Genomic DNA, 27,664 nt, shown 5'->3' on the forward strand with positions numbered 1-27,664 from the left:
AACTGAATTTGCAAGTGGTGCAGGAGCCAGGAGAAAAGAAGGCGAATTCTAGTCACGTCCTTGCTAACTGACAACAAGCAGGCTAGCCAAAAAAAAAAAAAAAAAAAAAAAAGAAAAAAAAAAGCGGGGAATGGGGGGAAGAGTCCAATTTCTTTTTGAGTCTTGGTAATTGGGTACTTTTACAGGCAGATCACGCTATTTGGACAGAATAACAAGTTTGGAAAGACCAATAGCTCTAGACTACCACAGATTTCTACTACTTTATTTATTTAATTTTATCTCCCTTCTCCTCTCGCTTCCCGTCTTCCCCGCGTCAGGTTTTATTTACCCAGCCAATCTTCGTAGAGGCAACACAGCGCCCCGTGTTTTGGGTGGCGGCGGCTGTGCCATCCCCCGTATTTTCCTGCCCTGTTGGGTCAGAGCCGCGGAGGAGGACAGGGTCACACCGCCGAAATGCGGGATGGAGCGCCCTCTTTTTTTTAAGACTTGGGCTTTGGGGGGAATTCTGTAATGTGCAGTGATTTCAGGAAGGACAATGCAATCATTAATCATCCCCTCGCCTTTTGATTTGGATACACATTTGCAACACAGAAGGGCAAGAAAACAATGGTGATAGCACTAGATCTTTGCATATTTATATAGAGATAGATAAAGATATATATGTTACATCCATCAGGTACAAACACTTCATATGCAACTTAGCCCTGGTATAACATCGATTAACATTCTGTCCTTACATTCATCGTTGTCAATGGCAGAAAGAAAAAAAATTGCATGCGGGAGGCAGCTGATAATTTTAATTTAAAAAAAGTTTTATTACGAAACTAGTTTGTATAAAATAGGGTTACACAGGATCTTTGTCAGTTTGTAATAAAAAAGTAAGAAAAGGCAGTGGTGGTGGGGGGGGTTGGTTGTTTACTTGTCTGTTTTTTTTTTTTTTTTTTTTTTCTTTTTTCACAAAAGGCAGCATATGAGAACAAATGGCTACCGTTTTGCGTTTGGACAATAGCTGCATAAACTTTGTTCACTTTGAACATTATTTAATGACATTATTAATACATTAACAAAACTTCTATAAAGTAAGACACATTGGTGCTAAAGTACATCTGGAGGAAATCCAAGTCCTTTACAAAACCACATACAAAAATGGCAGTTGTAAGGTAACGTTGACTACGAGTCTAAACATGAAGAGGTAATAAGCATTACATATTAAAAAAAGTATCAAGATATACACATTTTAAACCATTTGTACAAAACCTCTATAAATCTCTCTCTTATGTACAAAAATAGCTTAATATATCCCCAACGGGGTTAGGATAGATACAAATAGATTTTCTTATCATAAAAAAAAATCACAAAAAAAACCAAAAAACAAAAAAAAAAAAAAAAAAAAACAAAAAAAAAAGATTGGAAGCATTCTATGATGGAAACGAGAGGAAAAGCTTGGATTGAGGGGAGGGAGAGGCACGGGGAGATAGAAGGTAGACGGGGCTCCAGGGACTTCTTTGAGTACAGCATAGCTTAACTTCAGCATCTCCACAGACATCGGGAAACTAACTGTCCACAGGTGATGAACGCCAGTCTCTGTAGGGCCGCGGCGGCAGCGAGGTGCGGAGATGGGCCGCCTTTCTCCTGAGGAGGAGGAAGAGGAAGAAGAGCTCCTCCGCCGGCTGAGGAGCGCAGCGCCCTTTCCCGGGCTCCTCCGCCGGCCGGCCGCTCCGCCGGGGCGCAGTCCGTGGCAGTGCGACGGAGTGCAAAGGCCGGCCGGTCTCCGGGGCCGGGGGCGACCGCCCCGACCGCCCCCGCGGCGCGCAGCGCTGTGCCCGCCCGCCGAGAGACGTGCCCGCACCGCCCTCCGACGGCAGGGGAACTGGAAACGCAACAGGTTCTTTTTCCGCGTGGATTTTTGTCTCTCTGTGTGTGATCTGGTTTTGTGTCTTTTTTTCTTTGTTTGTTTTTGTTTGTTTTTTTTTTTTCTCCTTTTGCAACTGTCCTGTAACAATAAAAGAGAGAGAGTAGATCAGAGCCACGCCGCGAGCAGCGCAGCGTCGGGCCGCAGAGCCTCTCGTAAGTACCGCGGGACACACGGCGCTCGACCGAGGGGCAGCCCCGGCTGCGCCCCCTCCCCCGGCGGCTGCGGCCCCGCCGCCCCGCGTCCGTCCCCCCGCTATCCCCCCGGCCTTCCCCGGCCCTTCGCGGGCGCCTACCCACCTGCCGGGAGGGCGGCCGGCGCTCAGAACCAGCTTGTGAAGTCGAGAAGCTCCTGCTCCTCGGGGCTGAGCGGGTCGTAGGAGCCCTCGTCGGAGGAGTAGGAGGAGACGGGGGAGCCCGCCATGGAGTTCATGTCGTGGGAGTAGCTGGGCGAGATTGTGGGCGAGAGGACGCCCGCTTGGAAGGCGGCGCTGACGGCGTCATGCTCGTCGAGCAGCTGCTGCAGGGCGCGGATGTACTCGACGGCGGAGCGGAGCGTTTCCACCTTGCTCATCTTCTTGTTGGCAGCGCCGTTGGGGACGTGCTCCCGCAGCGTGGCGAAGCCCAGGTTCACCAGCTTCACCCGGTTGCGCTCCCGCTCGTTGCGCCGCGCCACGGCCGCCGGCTGCTGCTGAGGCAGGCTGTACCCGAACCCGCTGAAGTTGAGCCTCCTCTTGCAGCGCATCAGCTCCGGCGAGGCCGAGCGCTGCCGCTTGGCCGCCCGCGGCGCCGAGGGCTTGCCGCCCGGGGAGGGCTGCCCGCCCGCCGGGCTGAGCTGCGGCGGCGGCGCTCCCGGGGGCGGCCCCGGAGGGGCGGCGGCGGCGGCGGCGGCCACCGCCGCGGCGAAGAAGCACGCCGGCTGCAGGAAGGGCGGCTGTCCGGCGGCGCTGGACATCCTGGCGGGGCTGCCACTGGCCATGGGCGAGGGGGCGTCCTGAGAGGCGGGGGCGCCCGAGTGAAGGCCGGTCCCCGTCCTCCCAGCACCACCACAAAAAAAAAAAAAAAAAAAAAAAAAAAAAAAAAAAAGAGAGAGAAGAAAAATGTCAAAAAGAGAAAAAGGAAAAACTTGCGATGTTCAATGTAAAATTAAAAAAAAAAAAAAAGAACTAGGCGACAGACGGCAGGGGAAAGGGACAGCGGCGACCGACGGGAGCGGACGGCGGAGCCGGGCGGGCGGCGGGGACGGCGGGCGGCTCTGCCCGCCCCCCTCCCTCTCGCCCTCCGTGCGGCGGCCGCGGGGAGGCTCGTGGCGCTCGCGTGTGCGCAGGCTGCTTTGCAAAGCCCCTTTTGCAAAAAAGTGGCTGAGGATTGTGTCTCTTATAAGGGGCGGACGGGGCTCGCCCCCCCCTCTTCTCCTACACACACACACACACACACACACCGACACACACAGACAAACCTCCCCCCGCCACCCCCCGCGCTCACACACACGCACACCCTGCACCTTGCGCCTTCCACGCTCCCCGGCTTTGCCGGCCGCGATGCGCGGTGCGCTGTCGCCTTTTCAGCGCGGGACACGCACGCACACACAGACAGACAGACAGACACGCACACACAGACGGACAGACAGACACACACACACACGAGCCCCCGCGCCCCCCGCCGCACACGCGCTGGCGGCCGCGCGGCCCCGCCTCCCCCCGCCGCCCCCGCCCCGCGCGCCGCCCCCGCCGCTCGCGGGTTTGTTGTCGCAAGTGCGTGCGCCCGGCGCGTGCCGCGCTCCCGGCCCTGAGCAAACACCCGCGCCGGGGCGCCGCGCGGGCCGGGGGCGGGGCGGGGGCGGCGCGCGTGGGCGCCGCGGGGGAGGGGGCGGCGCGGGGGCGGGAAAGCGTGAGGGGGAAAGGGACAGGGACAGGGACAGGGACAGGGACAGGGACAGGGACAGGGACGGGGGGGAGCCCCGCCCGCCCAGGGGTCTCCGGGACGGGGTGCGCACCGGGCTGAGGGACAGGCAGCGGCTGACTCCCGGTGAAGCCCCAGGGTGTGCGGGGCATCCCTTGCTGAGGCCACCTCGGCGGCACCTGCGGGGGTTTGGAGGGGAGGGAGAGCCGCGGTGCGGGAGGTACGGAGGCGTCCCTTGGCGTGGGCAGGGCGCCCTTGCCATTGCGGGATGCGGCGCGTTCAGGGAAACTTCGTGTGCGGGACCTCGCTTTCTCCTTGTCCCCAGAGAGCACCGGGACGCCTGGTATCGCTCCCTTCGCTCCCCGAGCGCTGCCACACTGAGCTCCGGGAGTGTCCGAGCCCCACCGCCGGGGGCTGTGGTCCCCCGCCGCTTCCAGCGGCCGGGCCGCGTGTGCCCGGCACCGCACACGCCCCGCGGACGGCCTGATGGCTTCATTAGCCAGCGACAAGCGCGGGCGAGCCGGGCTGCGTGACAGGAGGAGGCCGGCTGAGAGCAGAGCAGGGTAGAGACTTCTCGGGAGAAGCCACCTCGAATTACCCCTCTGGAATGCTGATCACCGCGGGGTCAGCCTGTCAGGAGAGAAAGAACATACCACTCCCGGGCATGTCCCACGCGGGCAGCCCGGCACGGGGAGGGAGGAGGTGTGCCTCATAAAGTGAGGGTGTCTTGGGCAGAGCTGGCAGGTGTGGGGTCGGCCCACCCTTCACTGCCTGATGCTATTTCCCAGGCCCCCTGCTCCTCTCCTAGCGCCCTGCAAAGCGGAACTGGGTCACCAGCTTTCCAAGCAAGTATTGGCATTGGCTCGTAACTGGGGAGTCAGGATGGACCTGGCCTATTCAGGGGAGATCATCGCTGTTCTCAGGTGAAGCCTCACTTGTAGTTCAGGACCAAATGAGGCAAAGCAGCACTGGTGTGCCAAGAGTTTGAGGCTCTTGTGCCCTGGGGGTCACACTGACCCTTGGGGCTGCAGAGGTGTAGGCAGCCTGGGAGGTGTGACCAGGTTCAGCACTGGAGAATGCTGATATTAGCATTCTCCCCCTGCCCTCCTGCCTTTCACATATCCATGTATTTCTGAAGTCTTTAGCACATTTTCTGCCTCCTACTCCCTCATTTTCACTTCTCTCTGCACCTTTCCACTGTGTAAACTCAGATGTGTATGCTCTCTGACCCACAAAAAAAGAGCAGAGCCATGGTACGACAGCCTTGCCATGGTGATATTATGGCTCTAGGAAGTCCCTGGTAGGTGGCTTCAATCCCTGATACACCAGCTCCAAAGCATGGAAGAAATGGACATGCACAGTCCATGTTAAGGTTTCAGTGGAAAGGACTGTAAAAGTAAGCCCTGTGCTGTTGACCTCCATTACAGTAGCCTGGAGCTGTAGAAATCAGTTCTTCTCATCTGCCATTGGATCCCTGACCCTGGCTGTGTGAGTTAAAAAAGTGAAAACCAGAAATATAGCACAGGAGAACCTCAGTGTGCACCTGCTAGCTAGAAATAGTATACTTTTTTATGTCAGCTTTCAATGATGTATCATGTTAAACATGTCAACTTTTCAGCAGATGTGATGAAAAATGAAATAGTTCTGTGTGGTCATATTTATTTTGGGGCCTCTTCACTGATCACTGACCAGTTTCTGACTTCGAGCCTACTGTCTCATCACATGGGAAATGTTTTAACTTATTTTATCCACTCTTGGGCAGGATAGCCAGACCTTAGCAGGATAAAATGTTTGCTTGTATTTCCTGTTTGGGGAGCTCTTCTTCAGTTCCGAGTCTCCTGGATGGTTTGTTCAACATCCCTTGTCTGATTGAGAACAGACTGCACTGGAAGCAGTTGTTGCATCACCAGCTCTGCATTATGACTTTGGGAAGTGCTAACAGAAATATCAAAGTAATTGAGGTCCATATATATAAAAATATATATATATTTAAACAGACTAATTCTTCTGGAGCAGCCTGCTCCCAGAACTGGTGTAGAAACACCACACAGGGACATTCCTGCCCTTTCTCCTGGGAGTGGCAGAATAAGACTGGAGTTTCTGGGTCCCTTCTTCTCCAGTCTCAGAGGGCTCTTAAAAAGGCAAAAACTGTGAGTCCCAGAGGTCACCAAGTGTAACTCATGTAATTGTGCCTCCGTGGCCCCGTACCCATTTGGCTACTGTGGGTCATGGAGTGTGTTTGTGTGGGGGATGGATGAGGGGGGCAGAGCCTTTTCCTCCCTTTTCTCTTTCCTCCCACTGCCACCAGGGAACGAACTCACCCGTTATGTCTGAGGTAATTCCAATCTCACCAGCTCCTCTGTGTGCTCACTGCGCAGAGTAAGGGACCAGATTCCTAGTTAATAAATATTGTTCCAAGGTCCCCCGCCTCCACCCACTCCTATGCACAGTCCTGCACCTGCGCCTTGAAATTCTTAATTCTAATATAATGATAAATAGCCCTTGCCCTTTTCATTTGGCACTTTTATTTTGGTATTTATTTATTTATTTATTTTAAAATCTTGAACTGTTATTATTTTCTAGTGACTTTTTTGTGTGCCTAAATTGTAGCCATACTCATGAGGCCTTTTGAAGTCTTTGCCTTAAAAAAAAAACCCAAAAAACCCACAAAAAAAAAAAAAGCCAGCTCTGGTATGCTTTTTTTTTTTCCTTGCCACTTCTTTTCTTTTTTAAAGGCCATTTACGTTATGATTAAATGCTGTCTTGGAAAAGCAGAACGAAAGTCGTTAATCTATATAGATCTTCAAAGAATCGATACATTCGGGACTTCTGTAGGATTTGTTACACTCCATTTTGTTACAGTAGGCAGCTCGTCTGGATTTGGGCACATGTGTTTCTCTCCCTCCCCTCGCCCTCCCCCTCGCCTTTCCAGCTTCCCCCCCAAGAGTGAAAATAAAGTAAAAGGTCTTTCATGGTAAACAAAACCAGCTTATTCTCCACATAGAACACATGAATAGCTGGAAAAAAAACTTACAATAAATGGTGCATTTTTTTCTCTGCTGGGTATAGCATTCAAGATCAGTCCAGTATTCAAGAAGCAGTCCATTTTTTGCTCAGCAAGAGAGTTTAGAAAAGAAGCGTGGGGTCTATTCAAGGATCTTTTCCCCCTTCACAATTGCTGGGCTTTATGAAACCTATCTTCCATGCCTTGTCAGAGTATTTCTGGGGACCAATTAGTGCTTTGTTGCAAGGCTTCTTTGCTGAATCTTTGAGCAGCAAGAAAAAGCTCTCTTGAGTCTCCCCTTATTTTGACTATTTCAGTCATTACTCAGTGTAATAATTAATATGACAACTGGACGCTGAAGTTTGTATAGAAACACCTCGGCTGCAGGAGAGAGCGTGCAGTGGGTGGTAACAAGCTACAGATCAGACCGAGAAGCCACACACACAAGGAAGGGAGAAAAAAAAGAGAGGGAGAGAGAATAATGAATGAAAAGAAAGAGAGAAATAATAAAGATAAATAAATAGTTGGTGTGGCCTGAAGAAACATAATACAGACTTGGAAGAAAGAAAAAAAAGGCACTTGGAGTGGTGTGTGTGTGGGGGGGTTTCAACCCTAGAGAGTTAAACTTATTTTGAAACAGTTTCCATGTGAATTTAATTTTCAAAATTTTCTACTTTCAGAAGTCAGGAAAGAGGTTTTCTCCTGAAAAGGCAAGATGGTCCCTTGGGTAGGTAATTTTTAAGGGCTGTATGTTTGCACTTTTGCATAGTTGATAAAGTTTAATGCCTCTTCCTAAGCATCCCTTTATGAAAATAAGAACTTAACCATGAAACTTTATTCTTGATTAATTGTTGACCATCCTGCCCAGGGTGGAGAAGATGGGTTATGGGAGTAGCAAGTTCGAATTTTCTTGGTGTTGTATCATCTACAAGAGGAATAAAGCCTCAATGAAGAATTAAAAATGACGTTTGACCAGGGACACTGCTGAATTCTCCTCGAAAGGCGTCTTGGGATGAATACTCATCACTTTGCAGACATTTCTTGGGCTGCCAATTAGGGCATAATAAATAATTAGAGGTTTTAAGCGTATTAGATACAGCTCATGCTAATGAGCTACATCAGGTCTTGTGCTAACCTGAAGTGACAGTTTGCATATAGGGCTGAAAAAAAAAAAAAAAGCAGCTAAAACCAAAAAACAAACCACAGGGAAAAAAAAAAAAACCCAAACAAACAAACAAACCTCAAAAACCCATAACCAAACCAGCCGCTGAAGCAGCTTTCCCCCCGCGGCCCCGTCCCGCTCGCCCCTCCGCAGCTCCCGCGGGCCCCGCCGGGCGGTGCCGCCCGCTGCTCTCCTGCCCTCCGCGCCCGCGGAGCGGAGCCCTTGGCTGCCGGCTCTGCCGGGTGGCCCCATTGTGCGGCCACGAGCTGTGCGTCTGTCACAGCCCCGGGGGATAAATCACACCGGGCTGCCCTCCCGCATACCCCCAGCGCCACTTTTTGGAGAGTTTTTTGGGTGGGGGGTGGGCTGTTCCCGGCTTATCCGAAGCGGCGGTGCCTCGCAGGAGGGGTAGGAGAGGGTTCGGGTGATGGCTGCGCAGCCTGGGAAGCGGATCCCGCGCTGTTCCTGGGGAGGGCAGGCGGTGGGGACAGCCGGGGTCCCCCTGCCGCCAGCCGGCTGTGCCGTGAGGACACAGTGCCACCTCCCGGCCACCCGCGCCCAGGAGGGAAGGAGCCGGGGAAATCGGGTTGGGATGGATGGGGTGCAGCCTTGAGGTCTCGGGGAGCCCGTCTCTGCAGGGAGAGGGGATATGGCTAGGTGGCTTTGCCAGCACGATGCAGAGGGACGTGCGCAGAAATGCTGTCCTGTGTGGGATGTACAGCACCCTGAGATCTCTGGTAAATGCATACACCATCTTGATAAGGGGGATTTCCCCCTTCCCATCCATGCACACACACACACAAACCACCTAAGATACTCGTGGAATCCTCATATGGGAATTTTTTCCCTCACCTTCTGTTTTCATTAGAAAATCCCCTTTCCATTGCTTACTGCACCCTCACATGCACTGGGACATCCTGAACCAGCAGGGAAGCAGGGAGCTGCAGGCAAAGGATAGGCCCAGTGTCCTGGCACAGGAAGGGACATCCTTGCCCAGACACAAAGACTCACAGCTCCAGGGAAGCTGCTGCTCTGTGCGTGTGTGGCAAAGAGCAGCCTGAAAAGCAGCCAAAGTCCGTGGCCCCTTGAACTCACATCGTGCCGGCCAGGGGAGCTTGCCAACTTCAGCGCAAAGAGCCCAGTGAGCTGTGGTTGAGAGCACAGCCAGAAAGGACTACATGTGTCTGAACTCAAAGAAAGTATATTTTGGAGGGAGAACACGTGCTTTTTGGCAAAAGCAAGGTGGGAAATCAATGCATATCGGCGTGTGGTTGAAAGCAGAGGGGATGCACGATGCTGCATCAAAAGCCCAGAGCAGGTCTAACAGACTTAAAGTCCAGGTGCTCACACCGGCCAGGGGGCACATGAGGAAACTTGAAACCCAAGTGAGAAAACCTGGTTGGCAGTGTCACTGCAGGGGGATAAACCCATCCTTGGTATGCTGAAGTAGTACTTCAAAGAGAACAGGGAAGCGCCAGCAGTTTGGAGTCTGAAATGGCCCAAGGTAAGAGATCCTGATGCAACTACATATTCCTAGAGTAATGTCACTGGGCACACACATACTCACACACCACTTTCCTCCAACACAAGAGAATTTTGGAATTCTTCCTAGCAAGACGGAACTCTGTTTGCATCAGCCAGTGCCTTTTGCTACCAGGCAACCTCTGACAGTGCAGACTGATCAAACAATGAACTGGTCGTAACACATTGGTGATATTATTATGATTGTGTAACAACAAGGGTGAGAGATAATCTTGCAAAAAGTACAAAAAAGCAGGGGGTAGGAGGCTAAATAGATAATTACAAAGACTTGGCAGGAGCAGTATTTTAGGTATTTGATATTTCATTTTGTCTTGCCATTACCATTGGGTAGAGTGGACGCACGTAAGAAAAGGGATGGAGAAAGGGAAGGAAGGAAGACCAAAAGCATGTAAAAGCCACAAAGAAGTAAAAGAGAGATTAAAGATTATTGAAAAGAGTAGGAATAAGGAATAAGGAAAGAAAGAGGAAGGCACAAACAGAGGAAAGAATAGTTTATCTCACTGAAAAATACACCAGGTGGCAAGGCATGGTGTGTGGGGAAAGTAAACAAGACTAATTTCTGGAGTCTGTCTTGTCCTGCACAGGGGCTATAATCAGAGTTGCCACCATCTTCATTTCACTGGTATTTTTTTCCAAGGTGGCCTTCAGTTTCCCTGTCATGGATAAGGCTGTGCCTTGTGCTGCACAAACACAGGACACAAAATACTGGCTATCATAATGAATGTACTGTCTAGTAGTTAAAAACCCATTAGTTTTTCTACTGCTGGCAATTACTGGGGATACTTTCCTCCACTGCTCTGCCTTTCCTTGCCCCATCCTATTGCCATATGAGCAGGATCCAGTGTGTTTAGTATGCATCACATTTGGCTATCTTGACCTGCCAGCCCATACCACAGGCTTGCTGATCACTTAATAAATAACTTCAGAATTCAGAATAATAATTCTACCCCTACAGGCAGTTTCAGGATGCACAAAGAAGCAGCTCTTCTGAAAAAGGTATGTACTTGTACCCAAAGCATGGAGTTACTTCAGATGCATGTTATATAATTGATAATTTCAGTGGTATGGATTCTGACTCCACAGTCATGGGATCCAACATGGATTTGGACTGAGAACCATGAAAATGGTTCCACTCAGTTTCCCCACTCTATGGCTGCTGGGTTTTGTACGTATGAACAATTTACAATAAGTCTTTGCTAGTGTTCACCAATCTGAGGCTGCACAGGTGTGCGTAGTAGAGCTTTTTTCAAGGAAAAAAATTTTTTCTTCATCATTAAAATATAGCAAGATTACCTGCCTTGGCAATTTGTAAGACTTTTTTTCCCCAAATAGTAAGATAGATACTTGTCAAGTTCCTTCCTTTTTTCACCTGCCCTCTGATATTGGGCTACAGCTTTCCAATCTCCTTTACCCCCTTTGGTGACTCTTATTAAGCCAAATCTGGGCTCTGTCAATATCAGTACTTTACTAACCTTTCCTGAAATAATTTGTGTCCCACCCTATTCCTCTTGTGCTTTCCATGGCTGACACCATATGCAAGTATGCGTACATCATCTGCAGTTCTTCTACATCTTCCTGCTTTGACCCACTCTTTCCTCTTCCTTTTCTTCCTTTACCTTCCTCCCTTTCCCCATGCTCAGGCTCATATCCCAGTGTGAGGTTCATGCAGCTAACTCCTGTCTCTTGCTTCCCCTGTACTGGGTGTCTCTCTCCAGTGTCTGGTGAGCAGAGTGGTGTCTCCTGCTCTCTAAGCTCTTTGGAAGCAGCCCCAGAGGCCCTGCTAAAGGACAAATACCTCAGCTGCTGTGCCTTGCCATCCAAAGAACACATCCTGGAGAACGTCTGATGTCTGTCCAAGGGGAGTGACCCCGAGGGGAAACCCACCTGAGGCTGAGCACACAGCTGCAGTGGGAAGGAACGGGCTGGAGGCTGAACTGAAAACGATGTGTTGACTTGAGAAAATGAAAACAGCTGATGTTGATCAGGAGGAGGAAGGCTGTTAATTCAGAGCATGCTGCTCCTCCACGTTGGGTGCAGACAGAAACAATCTGCTGGAGAGCTGCTCCATGCAGGCGTGGGACTTCCAGGGTATGGCTGGTGTGGAGCAGCTGCTTGGTGTGCCAGGGGTGGGTGGGGTGGGCGTGCAGGGAGAACGCCCCCTTGGCATGCTGTCCAGGGGAGGGAGCTGGGGAAGGGAATGGCTTTGCCTTGCCTGCTCCACTTTAAATACCTTTGCACAGATCTCTGGCCACTGCAGTTAAGTCAGAAGGCTTTACCTGCTGTAGTGAGGGGGCCTCCCTGTGTGGGCATTGCTGCCTCTGCAACATGGACTCACCGCACTGCAAAATGAATGGTGACTCTTTCCAGGTAAGTGATGGGGTCTGTGCCTGCTTTTTGCAGAGGTGGAGGGGTGTCTCCTTCACTCCTGCTCTCCTATGCTTGTCCTCCACTCTCCGAGAGGTAGTATGGCCCAAGAGGGGAAGAATCTAGGTGGCCTGTCGTGATGCTTTGCAGTACCTGAACAATTTTGGCAGCTCCTATATTTGTCTGCTGTTAATTGTGCTTACAAAAACACAGTGAGAATGCAAACAAACATTGTAACAGTATCCTTGTGTACATGGCAAAAAGACAAACAATCAGAAAAGATGAGAAGCTTACTGGAGGTCTTAAACATGTGTGATGAAAAAGCTGTCTTCTCTTGTTAAAGGAAAACGGAGGAAGTTATGTGCTCTCCTGGTGCAGTTTTTTGTTAAATCTGGGACTCTCTTGGCTTTTTTTTTTTTTTTTTTTTTGATGTTTACTGACTGACTTTGAACTCTTTGCTTTGGGAAATACAGGAAAGACCTGAAGTTCATGCCTTTTAAATACAGGCACTGATATCACTGCAGGGGCAAATGATGTAACCTGAGGCCAAACATGGTTAATTATTAGGAAAAAATTCTGCACTTATGTGTCCTATGCAATGCTATGCCAAGGAAGCCTCTATTCCTCCTTCTTAGTGTGCTGAAGCTGAACTCCCAGAATATTTCTCTTGATTCTCACCTTGCTGCTTATTCAAGTCGTGTAATTGCTTGATTTCAACAACAACTGCCATGATGAGCATTTAAATGCCTTAAGAAATCTGACTTGGAAACTAGTTCAATTTTCACAAGTAACTTGAAAATTTTAAAATTTGAAGTATTTTTTCCCTTCCTCCCCTCCCCCCCCCATTTTGCACATCTAGTAAATTTGAACTTTACAGCAGTGAGGTGAAAATTTTACATTCCTGAAATGGCGAGAAAAACTTTCTCTGGCTTTACCAGTGTTGGAATTCACTCTGAAGGGCTTTAGCTAACTGTCTCAGCAATGGATTAGAAGGCTGACAAGGTTGTGTTATTGACCCCTAATGCTGCCATCTGTGTCAGAATGGCAATACCAATCTATGTGCAATGTGGCTAATGAAAAATACAGGTTTGTGCTCAGGTAAACCTATCCTTGCAGCTACATAACACATTCTTTGAGATCAGGGGTGGTTGTTCATGATCTTCAACTGGTTCTCATTTTATTTACTGGAAAAAAACAGCTGGAGAAAAATTAGAGCTGAATTTATGCACAGTATAAATCACATATCACAGAGACAATATTTCAACACAATAAACTTTCTTCAATTCTGAATCATAATCACAATAATAAAAAAACAGTAGAACTACTCCAAAGTTCCAATTCCTCTATCTGTGTTGAGGGACGAGAAGTTAAACTCCAAAATGAGAATAGAAAAACTAATCAACAGTTAAAGCTATGCTTAACTACTACAAAAAGCTCAACAATAATTTTCTGATTCTTTCTTTTTGCTGCTATCACCTCCAGTGCATGTGTTGAGGTTTATTATCTGCAGTGTGTATTGGTGCTGGCTGCCTCCATATATCCTGATAAGAACTGGGTACCAGGAAAACAATAATTTTAGTCTTCTCTCCCTTTGTAATTAAAGATGTCACCTCTGTGACAGGCTCAGGCATGGAATGATGCTTGTTAAAAGACCTTCCAGGGAACTGAGTGCGTATTCAGGTGTGCAAGAAGTTAAGCAAGCATGAGGCTGTTTACAGCATTAGTGCCTACTCCCTACTGCTACTTGTCTTTCTCATAAGCACCAATCTAAATCAATTTACAAGAGTGGGAAAATGACTGAGGACAGATTGAAAGCAGCTGATTTCAACAAATCAAAGCTAGTGACCAGTGAGTTTGGAAAGGTTTTCTAAGGCTTTTTTAAAGTCACGTCATGTATGAAGAGGTCAATTATTATCATCAGAATTACTTTGCAGGACTTCAACTTTGCATTATATCCCCTGCAAGTCTGAAAACCACAAATTCTTCATTTGTCACACATATTCAAATCAATCTCATATAAGCCGATCCTCACAGCATGGCATAGCAAGAATATTTTAAATATATAACTGCATGTTTTTTCGAGCAGTTTCCTTGCAGACAGTGAAAACCAAAATCTCGATCCGTTGGACAGACAATGGAGCCAGTTTTATCCTTGAGATCAGTTTTGGCTGTTGTGGGTGAAAACAGAAGGAAAAAGCAATGGATGGACAGTATTTGAGATGACAGCTTTGGTCACACTACTGTAAAGTTTCAGTACTACATATATTTGTTTTGACTTTTGCCAGATTCCTGTCATCGTTTTCCCTTGTGGTTGCTTGAGGTGTAAATGGGTTCCATTAGCCAGCTGACACATCACTTCCAGCTGCTTTTCCTCTTGGTCATCCCCATGTAAGAGCTGGGCTGGATGGATGGGGACTCAGGAGACACAGAGATGCTGCAGGAAGTGTCACAACTGAACAGGTGGCAATCTTCCTTCTGATGCAGCACTTCTACTGCAGTTCGCACTAGAGGTCCCGCATAAAGCTGAAAGACATTTGGAAAACTTTGCAGCCTCTGGAAACAAAGCCAGATAGAAAAATGTATGGCCAGCCTGTTAGCAGCAACCTTGGAGGCAGCCTTGGAGATGGCTTGAAGAATCAGCAATTAATTACTCTACAAAAGAAGGCAGCTCTTCATAGCTCTGCCTCAGGAAATGTAGGCCCACCAAGAACTTTATGGCTTCAGGGCAGCTGGCTTTGATTATTAATTTGTCTTCTACAAAGGCTATCTTTACTGAGGACAATATTTGGGAACTGGGACTCATTTTACTCTGATTTATATGTTCAATTGAGCAATAGCCATAATGAGAGCAAGCTCTGCCCAAAAATACAGATCTTTATAATGAATATTTGAATAGGTACCTTGAATCAAACTCTAGTCCAGGACTTGTTACACCAGGATTCCTCTGTGTTGTAGATATCTGCTGTGATCTTTGAAATAACAACCACAAGCCAATTTGTCCAAGGCCAGTAGATGTTAAAAAAATGAAATAAACATGCAAATAAGATATTAATATGGCCTCCAAGAGTTTGTGATGGTTGTGCAACAAATTTACTCTGATATCAGAAAAATTAAGTGATTGAAATCTCAGTAAGCATTTAACTGCCATGCCAAATACCCAGCTTTTAGATCTGCCTCTACTCCAGGGCTCAGTTTCCTCTTTCAGAAGTGGTGAAATAGCTCTGCCTTTCTTAACAGGGCTTTTGTGAAAAGAAACACATGTAGAGACATGCAAAGACATTCTAGTAATGAGAACCATGAAAATAATGAAAATAAACCTTTGAAGAGTAGTGGAAATTGCCTTTTGGAATTTGCAGAGTAGAAAATCAGTAAGAGAAAGGGAACAAACATAAATGAAAACACATCTTGCCCTAACTTAGCCTTTACTCATTATGGGATTTAGGGAAGATCTAAATGTTTGCTCCAACTTTTTTTTTTTTTATTTTTTTTGCTTGATGTTGTTATTTTGTTTTAAAGTTAGCTTCCATATCCTTGCTGTGAATACTACCTCTGTCCTGGGGATACCTGGAAGGTACAAATAGAACTGAAGGGAAACACAGGTCATGGTCTGCATCTCTGCACAGAGCTCATCTTCACTGCTCTGCTTAACCCTGAGTGCTGATGAAAAGAAAACCTGAGGGAAGGACTTTGCACTGGGCTGAAACCAAAGTGCAGTAATGTTTCCAGTCATCCCTGAGGGGTGACGTGAGGCAAGGATGGTGTTAGGTTTATTTGCATGTCCTTTTTGACTTCCTTGCTCTCACGAGGGCTCTAGTTTGGGAGAAGGGATTTATGTCTCCACCATCATAAATCAGAGCAGCCCCAGAGCTGCTCTGCTTCTTGCAGCAGCAGTTGCCTTGATTCCTGCTTAGAGCTGTTTTATACCTCCTTTGCATCACTGGTGCTGTCCAAAACAGACATGGAAAAAGGCAAAACTGACTCCTAGAGTGAATGGTAGTAATTTTTGTTTGTGTATTTTTTCTTTCCTTTCAGGAAACTAGCTACATTGAAGACTCCCCCAGTAAAAATGGTGTGATTTCTTTGATTTTCTCTCTGAAAGAAGAAGTTGGGGCATTGGCTAGAGTCCTGCGCACATTTGAGGTAAATATTTTCCTTCAAGTCTTTACGAATTTGTATTGCAGCCGCCTTTTCTTGGGGTCTTGGAGGTTGTGTTTGTGATTCTATTTCATTGCTATTACAGGGGAAACCAGCCTGCAATTCTTTTCTGAGCTTAAAATCCCTTAAAGTCTTGGGGCAGAAGTAGCTTTTTTAAACTAAAACCTTTACCTTTAACTGACATGAGGGTGGGAAAATGCATTTTTTCCACTTAAGAGGGAAATATCATAACTGCTGTAGTAAGAGGTAGGGGTGACTTGGGCTGTGACCTAAGATTGACTTATAACCAAATATTTTGCCTTATAACTTGTAAGGCAAATATAACCTGCATGTGAGCCATGTGACTCACAACCCACATTGCATGAGGTATTTCTGCTGGGGGCAGCTCTTGGCTCTTGTCCACCCCAAAAAATTCTGATATAAAAGATTCTACTCTCTCCCACCTGCAGTACTTCTACAGAGTGGGTAGAGGGTGCCTACAGGATAGCATAAAAATGACAGCATTTTTTTTTTTTACACCAAGGGGACTTAGTAACTTATGCTGAGTGTTTTGGAAAAGTTTTAGGGAAACATGGAGCTATTTACCTTTCAGGACATTGTGTGCCTATTTATTCTTGCAGAAATATTTCCCAGATGTCATGAATGTTGTTTGAAAAGCACAAAATCCTTGTAGTTCAGTATGGTTGAGTTGCAACACACAGCTGTGTACTCTATGCTCCCAAGCAAATACACTTTTATATTGGTTCTGTGGCTTTTTTCTTCTTCTTTTTTTTTTTTTTTTATGTAATAGTTTTGCCTGAAACCAGCAATTTCTTTAGAACGCTCTAAGAAGTTGTGGCCTGCATATTTTCCATTCGTAAATTGAATTTACTAGGAAATGAAAGGTTGTTACGGGTACAAAATAAAAATAATTATGAGTTTTAGGACATATTTGATTCATTAAGATAAAAGGGAATTCACACCAACAACAGAAGAGCAAGTCTGAATCTGTGAATTGACCAGTAAAATCCTATAAAATGTCCATATGTCAGTGATGTGCGTGTCTGTAAATGAATTAATGAGCCTACTGATATTTTCTTATTAAATGCATTGATGTCTACTAACCAAATTGCTGTCAGCTCTAACGAAAAATTTGTAGAGGAGCTAGTATAGGAAAGAGAGAAGTAACCATTTCTTGGATGTGACTTTTCTTGCCCCAAAGCAGATACCTAAACTAGACCAACACAGCCACTTTTTCCCAGTGGCCCTGATTGCAGCTGAGAGGTTGAGACTCAGTTGGTTTTCCACCCCAAAAAAGCCAATTCTTTCTGTGCTAACTCTCAGCCTCCTCCAGCACCAAGGATCAACAAGAGACCTGGCATAGACACTCTTATATCAGTTTTACCTTTGGCATTGTATAGGGGAGATGGATGGATGGATGATGGGATTTAATGGTACAAGAACAGCTCCTCAGGGCTGTTGTTAGTGAATTCCTGGTGTAAACCAGAGAGAGCAGCCTTTGGGCTGTTGTAACTCCATTCCAAGAACTGCACAGAGGTGTAAGTTTTACATACATGCACAGCTGGGAAAACCTTCCCCCTTTTCCATCTGGGCCATAGCTACGGTGCCTCAGAGAAACAGAGTTTGTGCTTAGTGCCATCCACAACACAGACAGGGAAAGTGGTGATAGGCAGGTAAAGAGTGGAAACAAACAGGAAGGACTTGAGGGATTTTTTTTTTTGTCTTGTACTCCTTCATTGCCTAATAAGATTAGCTGTGAGATGCTACTGCAGCTAGCTCAGACTCTCTGTGGGTGGGCTCCTTGGGCAGGGAGACACCCAGCCTTGTCCCCTGGTTTGTGTCACCAGCTTGTGGAAATGTGGTGGATTTGTCTCAGAGGGGCCCCACAAGAGGAGATGTGAGGATGGCTGCTCCAGCTGTCATTGCCTCATGCAGCCACACACAGCAGGGAAAGAGAAAGCTGACAAGCCACAAATAGGATCAGGCTGTTTCCAGGAGCAGATGTGGCGCTGCAATTGTTCATTTCATGGAGGGGGTGCACACCTTGTGCAGCTGCTGGTGCTGATGGCCATGTGCTGCCTGTCTGTAAACTTTCTGTTCCTTGCTGAGGTCGGGGGTGCCCAGACTCCTGGCACCTCTCTGGGCACTCACACATGGGAATGCAGGCAGAGAGCACGGCTCAAACCTCTCCTCCCAGCTCAGATTTGGGAGTGATTAAGGGACAGTGCCTCCAGCACTGGCTTTGAGGATTTTGCCTCTTTTCTAAGCAGTCTGTAAAACCAGTCTGGGACATGAAGGGGAGAGGAGGAGGGTTGAAGGAGTTGTAAATATGAAAGACTTGAAAATTTGCCCTCTCTCCCAGGGAAGGAAGCATGGAAGCAAGATCCAGACTGAGTAATAGGGAATTGATAGGATACCTAAAGAAAAGAGAAATCTTGAGGAGCCATCAGCACACAGGTTGTCTTTCTGTAGAGGAGGTTTCTGTATGGACCTAGGAAGGCTCATCCTCTCCTTAGTTTAAGAACTGAAAAAAATTTTTTTACTCCGTGGGAGTGCTGTTCAGCCACTCAGTCCCTTCCTGGGATGCACTCCTAGGTTCACACCCTGCCAATGTCCCACTCCTGTGCTGGGGTGAAACTGTCCAGACTTTAGCCCCTGTCACACCTTGTTCTCCATGGGCAGCAAGATAAAGGGACACCAAAGGGTGCATTCTGGCCTGGGCCTGCCCCTGGATATCATGAGGTCCAAAACTTCTGGCTCATCGAGCATCATGGCAGGTAGAATCTGTACTCACCCACAGAGCAAACCACCCAGGAAAGGAGTAAGTGTCCAAACACAGCCCAGATGGAAGGGGTAAGCCCCCATTATGGGAGCCAGGGTGGACTGAAGGTAGGGGACTCTCCTCCATGCGGGGGGAGGCTAAAGGCTACAGAGTGCTCATGGCACAGAATTATGTCCTCTAACTGAGACACCAAGTTTAAGAGAATTTCAATGTGTTTTGTGGAAAAAGTAATGTTTATCCTACTCAAACATCCCTCAGGGCTGCTCCTGCAGTTGGCAGAGTACTGCATGCTCACATTTGGTTTTTTGTTCAAAGACCTAAACTCTAGTTTTCTGTTCAGGTCCCAGCTGCACACAAGTATGTGGTTACAGTGACAACTCTTGGTTTTCCCTATGTAGCTTGAAGGGTTTTTTCCTGAGGAATCTCCTCAATTAACTCAGCTCTTTTTGTCTGCTGGTTTTATGTCCAAAACCTATTTGATTATCTCCACATTTTTTCTTATGTTTGCTCAGGAAGACCCATCTGAACACCTGACCTCAGCAGGCTTCTAAGCTTTTCTGATCCCTGGCTCTTGTCTCTTCTCTCTGTTTTGCAAATCCTTGCCTGACTGCATGAATCTGTTCCTCCTGGACTGACACAGCATAGAGCTGTGCCACTGCTGGCAGTACAGCCCCTGCAGCCCCTTCTTCACCTGTCCTGTGGAGAGATGTGTCTGCAGGGCCAGACTCACACTCTGATGTGCTGTAAAGTGTTAGTAGCTCAGTCATGCCCAGCAATAAGCAGATTGCTAAAGCTGAATCCACTTTGCTTCCACACTAGCTGCTCTGTATGTTTGGATGTGGCAGACTTTTTGCTTGTCAAACCCAATTGTTTTGCACTTGCAAAGCCCCTTTGTCACCTCTGTCCTTCTTGCAGGCTGGAGAGTGGCTGTAAGGACAGCACAAGTTTACCAAGCAGGGTCTTTGCACTGACTTAATTTTAATGGGCCCTTCTGTACACTGATGTACTCCTTGGTGCAGTCCTGTGCTGTTTATTTGTGTCATAGTAGATGACACCTGGCAGCCAAAACTTGAATCAGTATCTTCATCTGAAACAGAACAGCACATGTGAGTAGAGTATCATGCTTAAAATCAGGAAGACAGACCAGTCATCGTGAAATTGTGTTTCTTTTTTGATTCACTGGACACATCAAAAATGTTCAGAGTATAAGTTGAGGCCAAAGAAAAAGAGAAATCTTCCAGGTTTCTTATCAAAACTGAAAAAGCAAAACTGAGCCCTTTGGGTTGACCCAAGTGTTACACTTAGTAGAAACACTTGTTTCTTTGCAGTGATAAAAGCATATTGAAATTGAGGTGGCTTTTTAAACAACAAAATTAATCCTGGAAGAAAAACCTCTCAAAGATTTCCTTTTCTGTAGTTAAATTCATCAGTAAAAATATCAGAAATTTGCATATACAAAAAAGGATTGCCTTCAGTTTCAGTTATAGATTTTCCACATAAATTTGTTACTATACTAATCTTCTCTGAAGTTCTTTTTCTGTTTGATTTACAAGTAGTAAATTGTCAGCTGTTTTAAGTGGCAAACAGTGGAATACATTACACATTTGCTTAATCCATTGTAAGAGAGGAGCCTTCTATCTTTTCCTCAGTGATGGGACCTTCTCAAAAGCAAAAAAAAAAAAAAAAAAAAAAAAAAAGTTGATTTGCACCAAGTACTCCTGTTGCCAACATAAATTACTATCCCATGGGGGTAAGTTACTGTTCCATGGAAGGATGGGATGGGAGTAACAAGCTGTACTAAATGAGACCTGGCACCTGGCACTTTCAGAGTCAGCAGAGGTAACTCTGCTCTGTTTCTGTTTAGGAACTTTATTCCCCAGAAAGTCCTACGTGACTGTTATCTCTTTGTCCCCTGGGAAGGTCCTGACTCTGCAGTGGCTGGGGCTGTTTCCAAATCAGGGGAAGAAAACAGTCACTTTGGCCAGCGGGTATGTTGGAAGTGGCTGCTGCAATAGGTGAACTGGCCAGGCTCGCCGCTACCACAAGACTATTTTTTCATTATACTGTACATATGCACAGCAATGATCATTTCATTGCAGTGCTCCAAATCCACATCCTGGATCTTATCCCTCCTCTTCCCATGGCCACAAGAGCAGGACTTCTTGATCTAATGAACCCACATGGGTTTAAAGAGACGAGTTCTCTCTTCACAGGTGCTTATGCAATGCCACACGCTGTCACGTTTTTGGTTTGTCCTGCTCCACGTGTTTTGTAGCCAGATTCTGCTGCAAGCCTTGTGCCAATTTTCAGGGTTGGAGCTGAGTGATAGATACCAGGGGCTGCTCCAGGGCCAGCTAGCCTCTTTGCTGTCAGGGACCAGCTCTGTGACACTTTTCCTCCATGAGCTTGTAAGGAAAAGCCTAGCAGCTGTGAAGGAGAAGATGGGAAAACGCTGTCTCCAGCTGAGAGGTGGGCCCTTGGACAGTAAGAGCTGAATGAGATGGCTGCCTTTGCCTTTTCTTTGGGAATCCATGGCTGAAAGGATCACTGTAACTTCCTAAGTCCTCTGATCTATGAAAATTAAGCACTGAGCTTATACTTGTGCTTCTGAAATTGTCCTCCTTCAGGAAACCCTGAACTATACCATGGCAAGGGTTAAAAGAACATCTCATCTTTTTTTTTTTTTTTTTTTTTTTTTTTGGTAGCAGAAAGTGCAAGTAAAATCTTTCTTCTGGGAGATTTGATTTTACCCAAATTCTCACTTATTTGTTGATTAGTGGCACTATAGTGTTGTTGAAAGGTCTTCACCTGGTAACAATATGGGGTCTCCTGATGAAGTCAGACTTCTTTAATTACAAGAGTAATGAAAACAAGCTGCAGCTGGATTTCACAGCTGTACTTAGTTTTAGAACCATATATAGGAGCATTTAGTAATTAGTGAACAGAAGAATGTGCGAGTGTCATGGGAAGTATTAACCCATAACATTTGCAGAAAGGATCCATCCCTACAGAAATCTTCCCTGTGTAGCTATGAACACACAACTTTACTTTTCTAGTCACCAGACCATTAAACAGAGGGTGGGACTAAATTCTCTTGGCAGTGACTTCAGCAAGACTGCTGGTGTACTGCAACATCAGCCTGGTTTTCTCCTGCTGGTGTGGGGCAGCTGCAGCATAGGTGGTGCTCAGTTAGGATGGGAAACCTGGAATAACCTGGGCAAGGGGTTGGGGCTCCCTCACTGACTCTGAGAGGGAGCCAAGGCTGAGATCCAGCACTATGAGGTAAGGCAGGGAGGGACCTGGGCAATTTCCTCTCTGCATACACCATTGTCTCTATTTTAAATTTATATTTTTATTGCTACCCCCTTCTAACTCAGAACTAATTCAAACTTGGTTTTTGAGCTCTGAGAACGTGCCTTGACGCTTGCTTCCCTAATGGATAGTGATAGAGGTCCAGTTGACTTGGATATTAAGATAATGAAAGCTGAGTTTTTCCTACCCCTCGGAGTAGGGGCTTTAAGAAAAAAAACTGCAGCAGGCACATGGTTGTATGACAGGATGTGTCCATGGGGGAGAGACTCAACCTCTCCCCTGGTCATAAACCTGAAGAGGAGAAGAGACATACCAACCTGCTCTCCAAGCTCCTTACAGCTGCAATGGGTGGTGGGGTGAATTCAGCACAAAACATGATAATTGAGATCTTCCAAAGGTGTTAGGTTCCATCAACAAAAAAATAGCTCATAGAACTAGAATAACTTTAATTAGCTGGCTTTTGAAGGCATACATTGTCAGGATGTCAATCTCTACTAAAAAACAGAGATTGAAAACTGCTTAAAATGTACAACCAAACAAAAAAAATGCCCCCATTCTCCTTTCTCAGGCAACTAATTGTCTCCAGAAGTTGGAGATTTAAAGAAAGCATCATCTATTGGGAGAAATGTGATCCAATATCAAGATTTGGCAACATCAAGGATACAAAAAAGTTCTGGACTATGTGAAACAATGAAGATTAAACACTAGATGGAGTAGTTGGACTAGAATGAAATTGAGATTTGTAAAGCAACTCTAGTAACAGTAACAGAACCACTGTAAATATTTTGAAATAAAGGGCTTAGTAGCAAGGCACACTTCTCCAGGAGTGCCAGTTCAAGGAGCTGGGCATATGCTGCTGGATTCTTGCTCTGAAAAAAGTCACCAGAAGGGTTCTCCCTTCAGCTTCTCTTTTGTGAGGTCCTGAAATCTTGTCAGAAAGAGGTAACAGGTTGGCTCTGCATGTTACTGAGTGGCAGATATCCCTCAAATAAACAGCAGAGCAGCTTGACACTCTGTGGGAAGGTGTTCTGCTTCTCTCAGGTGTAAGAAAGGAGGTAACTCTCTCCATGGGCTCCTTCCTCCATTTCCTTTTTCCCCCTCTTTTTCTCACTGTTCTAGGCTATGATAGTTTGAGGGGTATTGATACTCCTGCTGCCTTAAGCTTGTCTTGTGCCCACCCTGCAGCTGATCTCTTCACTCCCAAGCCCTGCATCATTCTGTTTGTTTTAGGGGTGCTGCTGTCTGTGCAGCTGCTTACTGAGCCTAGCTCTTCTACTGTACCCAGAGAGCTGGTAGAGTAGAAGAGATACCTGATCAAAAACCAAAGGGATGCAGTTTGAGGAGCCTTCATCTCAGAGAAGAGAAAATGCTGGGGTGATTTTATTGTGGGCCTCCAGTACTCAGAGGGGTCCTATAAGAAAGAAAGATGGGGATGGCAGATGGGGTGATGGTTTTAAGCTAAAAGAATGTAGATCCAGAGTAGGCATAAGGCAGAAAACTTTTAGGATGAGGATGGTGAGACACAGCGAAGGCACAGCAGCTCCCTGTGCCTGCTCTCTGTCAGGAGCTCCCAGTGCCTCACCACACAGGCAGGACAATGTGCAGTCTGTTTGGGAAGCAGGGCTTTGGAGGCCTAAAACAAACTGTCCCTGGGGCAAGGACAGTGCTGCCCATTCTCTCCCTGGGCAGACGGCCCTGTGGGGACGGCATCTCTCGAGAGCAGCGGTTGGTGAACGAGCTTTTGACCTTTTCAACTTATTGTATTGGTATCTAGCCAAACAATTTGAGTTCATCTGTAGTGTGCAATGCTCAGGAAACAGAGTAATGGCATATATGTTTCCTACCAAGGAATAAACTGCCTTTTGTGGAGGAGTAAATCAGGCCTTTGCTGCTGATGGCCAGATGCCCTCCCGTACTATGCAAGCACTGAGAGGAGCAAAGAAAATCCTAAGGAGGCTCAGAAAGAGGGATGTACAGTTAAAAAATCTTCCATTTTTCTTCCTTGTAGGTCAAAAGTAGATCTTCACAGCATTACTTTGTGGATGAAAACCTGACCCCACTGTAGCAAAGGGTTGACATTGACACCAGCAGGGCCATCTAGTTTGGAGTCTTCTTTAGCTTGAAAGACAAAACCCAAAAGTTTCTCCAGGGATGCTGACTGCCATGTGTCAGCCCCTCTGAATCTTCTGAGGGTAATGAGTCTATGATTCTGTGATCTTCAGGCCAAGATTTCCTCCAGGGATTTGTATATTCCTCCCAGGGGACAGAAGCCCAGACCTGGCCATGGCATGCTGTGTCTGCAGCACCAGTGTCAGCCTGACAAGATGGTCAGGAGGCAAAGTCAATGTCCATGGAAACCTGTTTAAAAAATTTTACCCCCTACCAAAAAAAAAAAAAAAGGAAAGAAAGTAAGAAAGTAGTATTTTCATATTCTAATTATAGTGCTCAAGAAAACATTTGAGTTCAATTAACAGGTACAGTTCCTGTACTTTTCTTTTGGACTTTCTAGGGTTTTTTTCCTTAACTTTTTTTTGTTTGTTTGTTTGTTTTTTTTGTTTTACTGGACTTCCTGTTTGCTTTTTTTTTTTTGGAAAAACAGGCTTTTTAGCTACTGGCTGCTTACACATCAACATGGCAGCATGTCTGAGGTCAGATTCCCACTGGCTATAGTCGTCAATACTTACAGTGGCCAATGATCTCTTTCTTCAGAGCTAGGAGATGCTGTTGATGGTCAGCAAAGATATTTGGTAAGACAGAACTTGAATTTCAGAGCTAAAGGAAATAATCCTTCTCTGTAAGGGTGATTAGATTTGTGAGTAGTTGCCCAGAGAGGCTAAGGAATCTCAAAACTTGACTGAACAGAGCCCTGGGCAACCTGCTCAGGCAACCTGAGCAGATTGTTGTACCTGCTGGTCTCCAGAGGTCCCATTCAACCTCACCAACTCCATGATCCAGTGATTTAAAACTTCCATCTTTTCATTTGCACAAACCTGGGCTGCCTTTTTAGTGCAGATCCATGTTTCCCTTTGGATCTTTGCCCACCAGCTGCTCACAGCCCTGGAAACTGTGCAGGTGGCTTTGCAGGTGACTGTGCAGAGGTTTGGCAGAAGCTTATCTCACAGGCTGCCCAGCTGCCTGCTTGTTCCATCTTCTCTCAAGATGCTCATCAAGACAGCATTCAGTTTCCCATGAGAGGGTACTCTGCAGGTGGAATGCTTCTTCCCATGTTGATCCTGGGGAAATGTCTCTGTCAACACAGACAAGCTCTCATTATGTGCTTGAGGGACTGGAGTTGCCATTTACAATACAAAGCCTGTTTACAACTTGTATCCTGCTTCCACCTTTCTCTAAACCTTTAGTAGTGCCTAGTCCTTATGATGGATATCTGTACAAGGGTGAATCCCACATAATTTTCCTTCTTTCTTTCTGTTTCTCTCTCTGTTGTGAAAGTCCTCTAGTCCAGTGGCCACTTTTGAGTTATTTGGATGGTACAATATGGTTTGTTGACTGACACATGTATTTATCCAGTCTTTATGTCATATTCCTTCCCCCGAAACTGTGGGACCAAAATTTCTCTTTCTCATAGGAAAAAGGTATAAACTTGACCCACATTGAGTCCCGACCTTCCCGTCTCAACAAAGATGAGTATGAATTCTTCATCAACTTGGAAGGCAAGAATGTCCCAGCACTGGACAAGATCATCAAGTCCTTGAGAAGTGACATTGGAGCAACAGTCCATGAGCTCTCACGAACAAAGAAGAAGGACACTGGTAAGAATGTGCTGACAAGATTACCATTGACATGGACTATTTATGTCTCATACTGAAATAACTTATTTTTCCTGTAGTAAAGGAGTTCCTCTTGGATCTTTCTGGCTACATTTCTCTCTCTGTGTCCTTATTTTTCTTCTACTGTGAACTGTTTTGGAGATTTTCTGTCAGTGTACATTTTTGCCATGATTCTGACTATGTTCCTGGGAAACTAGGGAGGCTCTGCCACCCACTTTGGTGGGAGCAGGACTAACTCTCCATTACTGTAAGAAATCTCAGGGAGGTCAGTTGCAGTTCTGGCTTCAGAGGGGGAAATAAGGAAAGAATTTTTGAGTTGTTCCTGCTTCTACTTCTCAGAGATTTGCTGGAGTTGAGGCTGCTTGGTGCACTGGTGGCTGCCCACAGATAGGCTGAGACAGACTTAAATGCCTCTTCAGATAACAGATGTGATTTTAATAGGATTTCAGACTTTAAATACTTTAGGCCTGGATCTTCCTCTTCCTTCCTAGGAACAACATGAAAGGACATTAATACCTTCTTGAGATCAGTGCTGGTAATCCTTTTACCATTTCCTTTGTGTCCCACCCATGACATTACATTTGAAGATGAAAAAGAAGAAGGCAGATTCTCTTTGGAGTCAGTTTTCTCCATTCATAGACAAAGGGACAAAAGGTTGATTAGGTGATTTATGATCATGTCAGATTGAATAGGTTCACTTTTGGGGGCTTTTTTTATTTCCAGAAGAAAGCTATAGGACCTACTGGGGCTTAACATTAATTTTTCTGGTTACTATGATGAAGATAATGAAGAAGTTTATTAAATAATAAAGTTGTCTATAAACATATGCCAGAGTCAGACAGAGATACAGCTCTAAATATCATCCAGGAAAAGTCTTGCATGTGAAATTCTGACCTCACAGAAGTCAAAACTCCTGTGGTCAGCTGTAGGATTAGGATTTCAGTGCATGTTACTGTGTTGATCAAAGGAGTTCTTGAGCTAGATTATCCTGTCAGTGCTTCAAAAGGGGATTTGATCCTCTTCTGTCTGAGAGGATAACTTGTGTGTGTTTGTTTGTTTGTTTCAGCAATTCATAAATATTATAAAATGGGAACAATTTATTGCCGAGGAGAGAGAGGAAGATTGATATTTCTTCTTGCCCTTTTTTATTTTTTTTCAATTTCAACTCCTCTCATGAGTAATAAGGGCCCAATGAAACTGAAATCCTCCAAGGACCATATTTTGAAAGGTCAAACAAGCCCTGTTTAGGGGATGAACTGTGGGTGGCAAATCCTGGGCAGAGGCACTACAAGGGCAGAGTGAGATGGGAACAGCCTGAGCTGTAGAAAGTGTGGTGAGATGCTGTCCTTTATCAGTGATGGCATTAACAAATAACAGGCCTTGTGGTGCATTTTAGGCCAGCTTGTCTTTCAAATGTACCCTCCTGGCAAATCTGGTCAAAGTCCACAGATGTGCCTGTGTGAAATCTTGTTCTCAAAGCACAGAAGAAGAGCACTGTGCCTCCAGGGAGCAAAATCTCAAACAGATGGTTTATGGGGATGTTGCCACACTTGTCTCAGTGGGCAGGTAAAGGCTGGGAAGGTTTTCTTCCAGAGGCAATCTGGGATCCCATGGGACTGATTCTTTTGCTACAGCCTAGGATGCTGTCATTTCTTCCCCACAAATAAGTAATTTTTCTCCTTCTCATGATTTCAGAAAGAAAAACCTTACTTTTCTGTTTCCTGCAGGAGGTACACAGTCCT

At 46.2% G+C, this 27,664-nt stretch overlaps 2 protein-coding genes across 2 annotated transcripts in view; one reads left to right on the forward strand and one right to left on the reverse strand.

The window, feature by feature from the left end:
* Positions 1-913: 913 nt before the first annotated feature.
* Positions 914-2,890, reverse strand: ASCL1 (achaete-scute family bHLH transcription factor 1). Its single transcript, XM_030263184.4, has 2 exons — positions 2,212-2,890; positions 914-1,993 (listed from the first exon to the last, which is right to left on the reverse strand). The coding sequence occupies exon 1, from the start codon at positions 2,888-2,890 to the stop codon at positions 2,234-2,236; it is 657 nt and encodes a 218-aa protein (XP_030119044.4). The 3' UTR covers positions 914-1,993; positions 2,212-2,233.
* An 8,627-nt stretch (positions 2,891-11,517) lies between these two features.
* The window catches only part of PAH (phenylalanine hydroxylase), a 33,739-nt gene continuing 17,592 nt past the window's right edge, over positions 11,518-27,664 (forward strand). Inside the window, exons 1-4 of the mRNA XM_030263185.4 lie at positions 11,518-11,609; positions 11,762-11,888; positions 15,918-16,025; positions 25,721-25,904. Of these exons, the coding sequence (XP_030119045.2) occupies positions 11,533-11,609; positions 11,762-11,888; positions 15,918-16,025; positions 25,721-25,904 (496 nt within the window). The 5' untranslated portion in view covers positions 11,518-11,532. The remainder of the gene's footprint in view (positions 11,610-11,761; positions 11,889-15,917; positions 16,026-25,720; positions 25,905-27,664) is intronic.

The sequence above is a fragment of the Taeniopygia guttata genome, chromosome 1A (genome assembly GCF_048771995.1).
Source record: "Taeniopygia guttata chromosome 1A, bTaeGut7.mat, whole genome shotgun sequence".
In the NCBI taxonomy this organism is placed as follows: Eukaryota; Metazoa; Chordata; class Aves; order Passeriformes; family Estrildidae; genus Taeniopygia; species Taeniopygia guttata.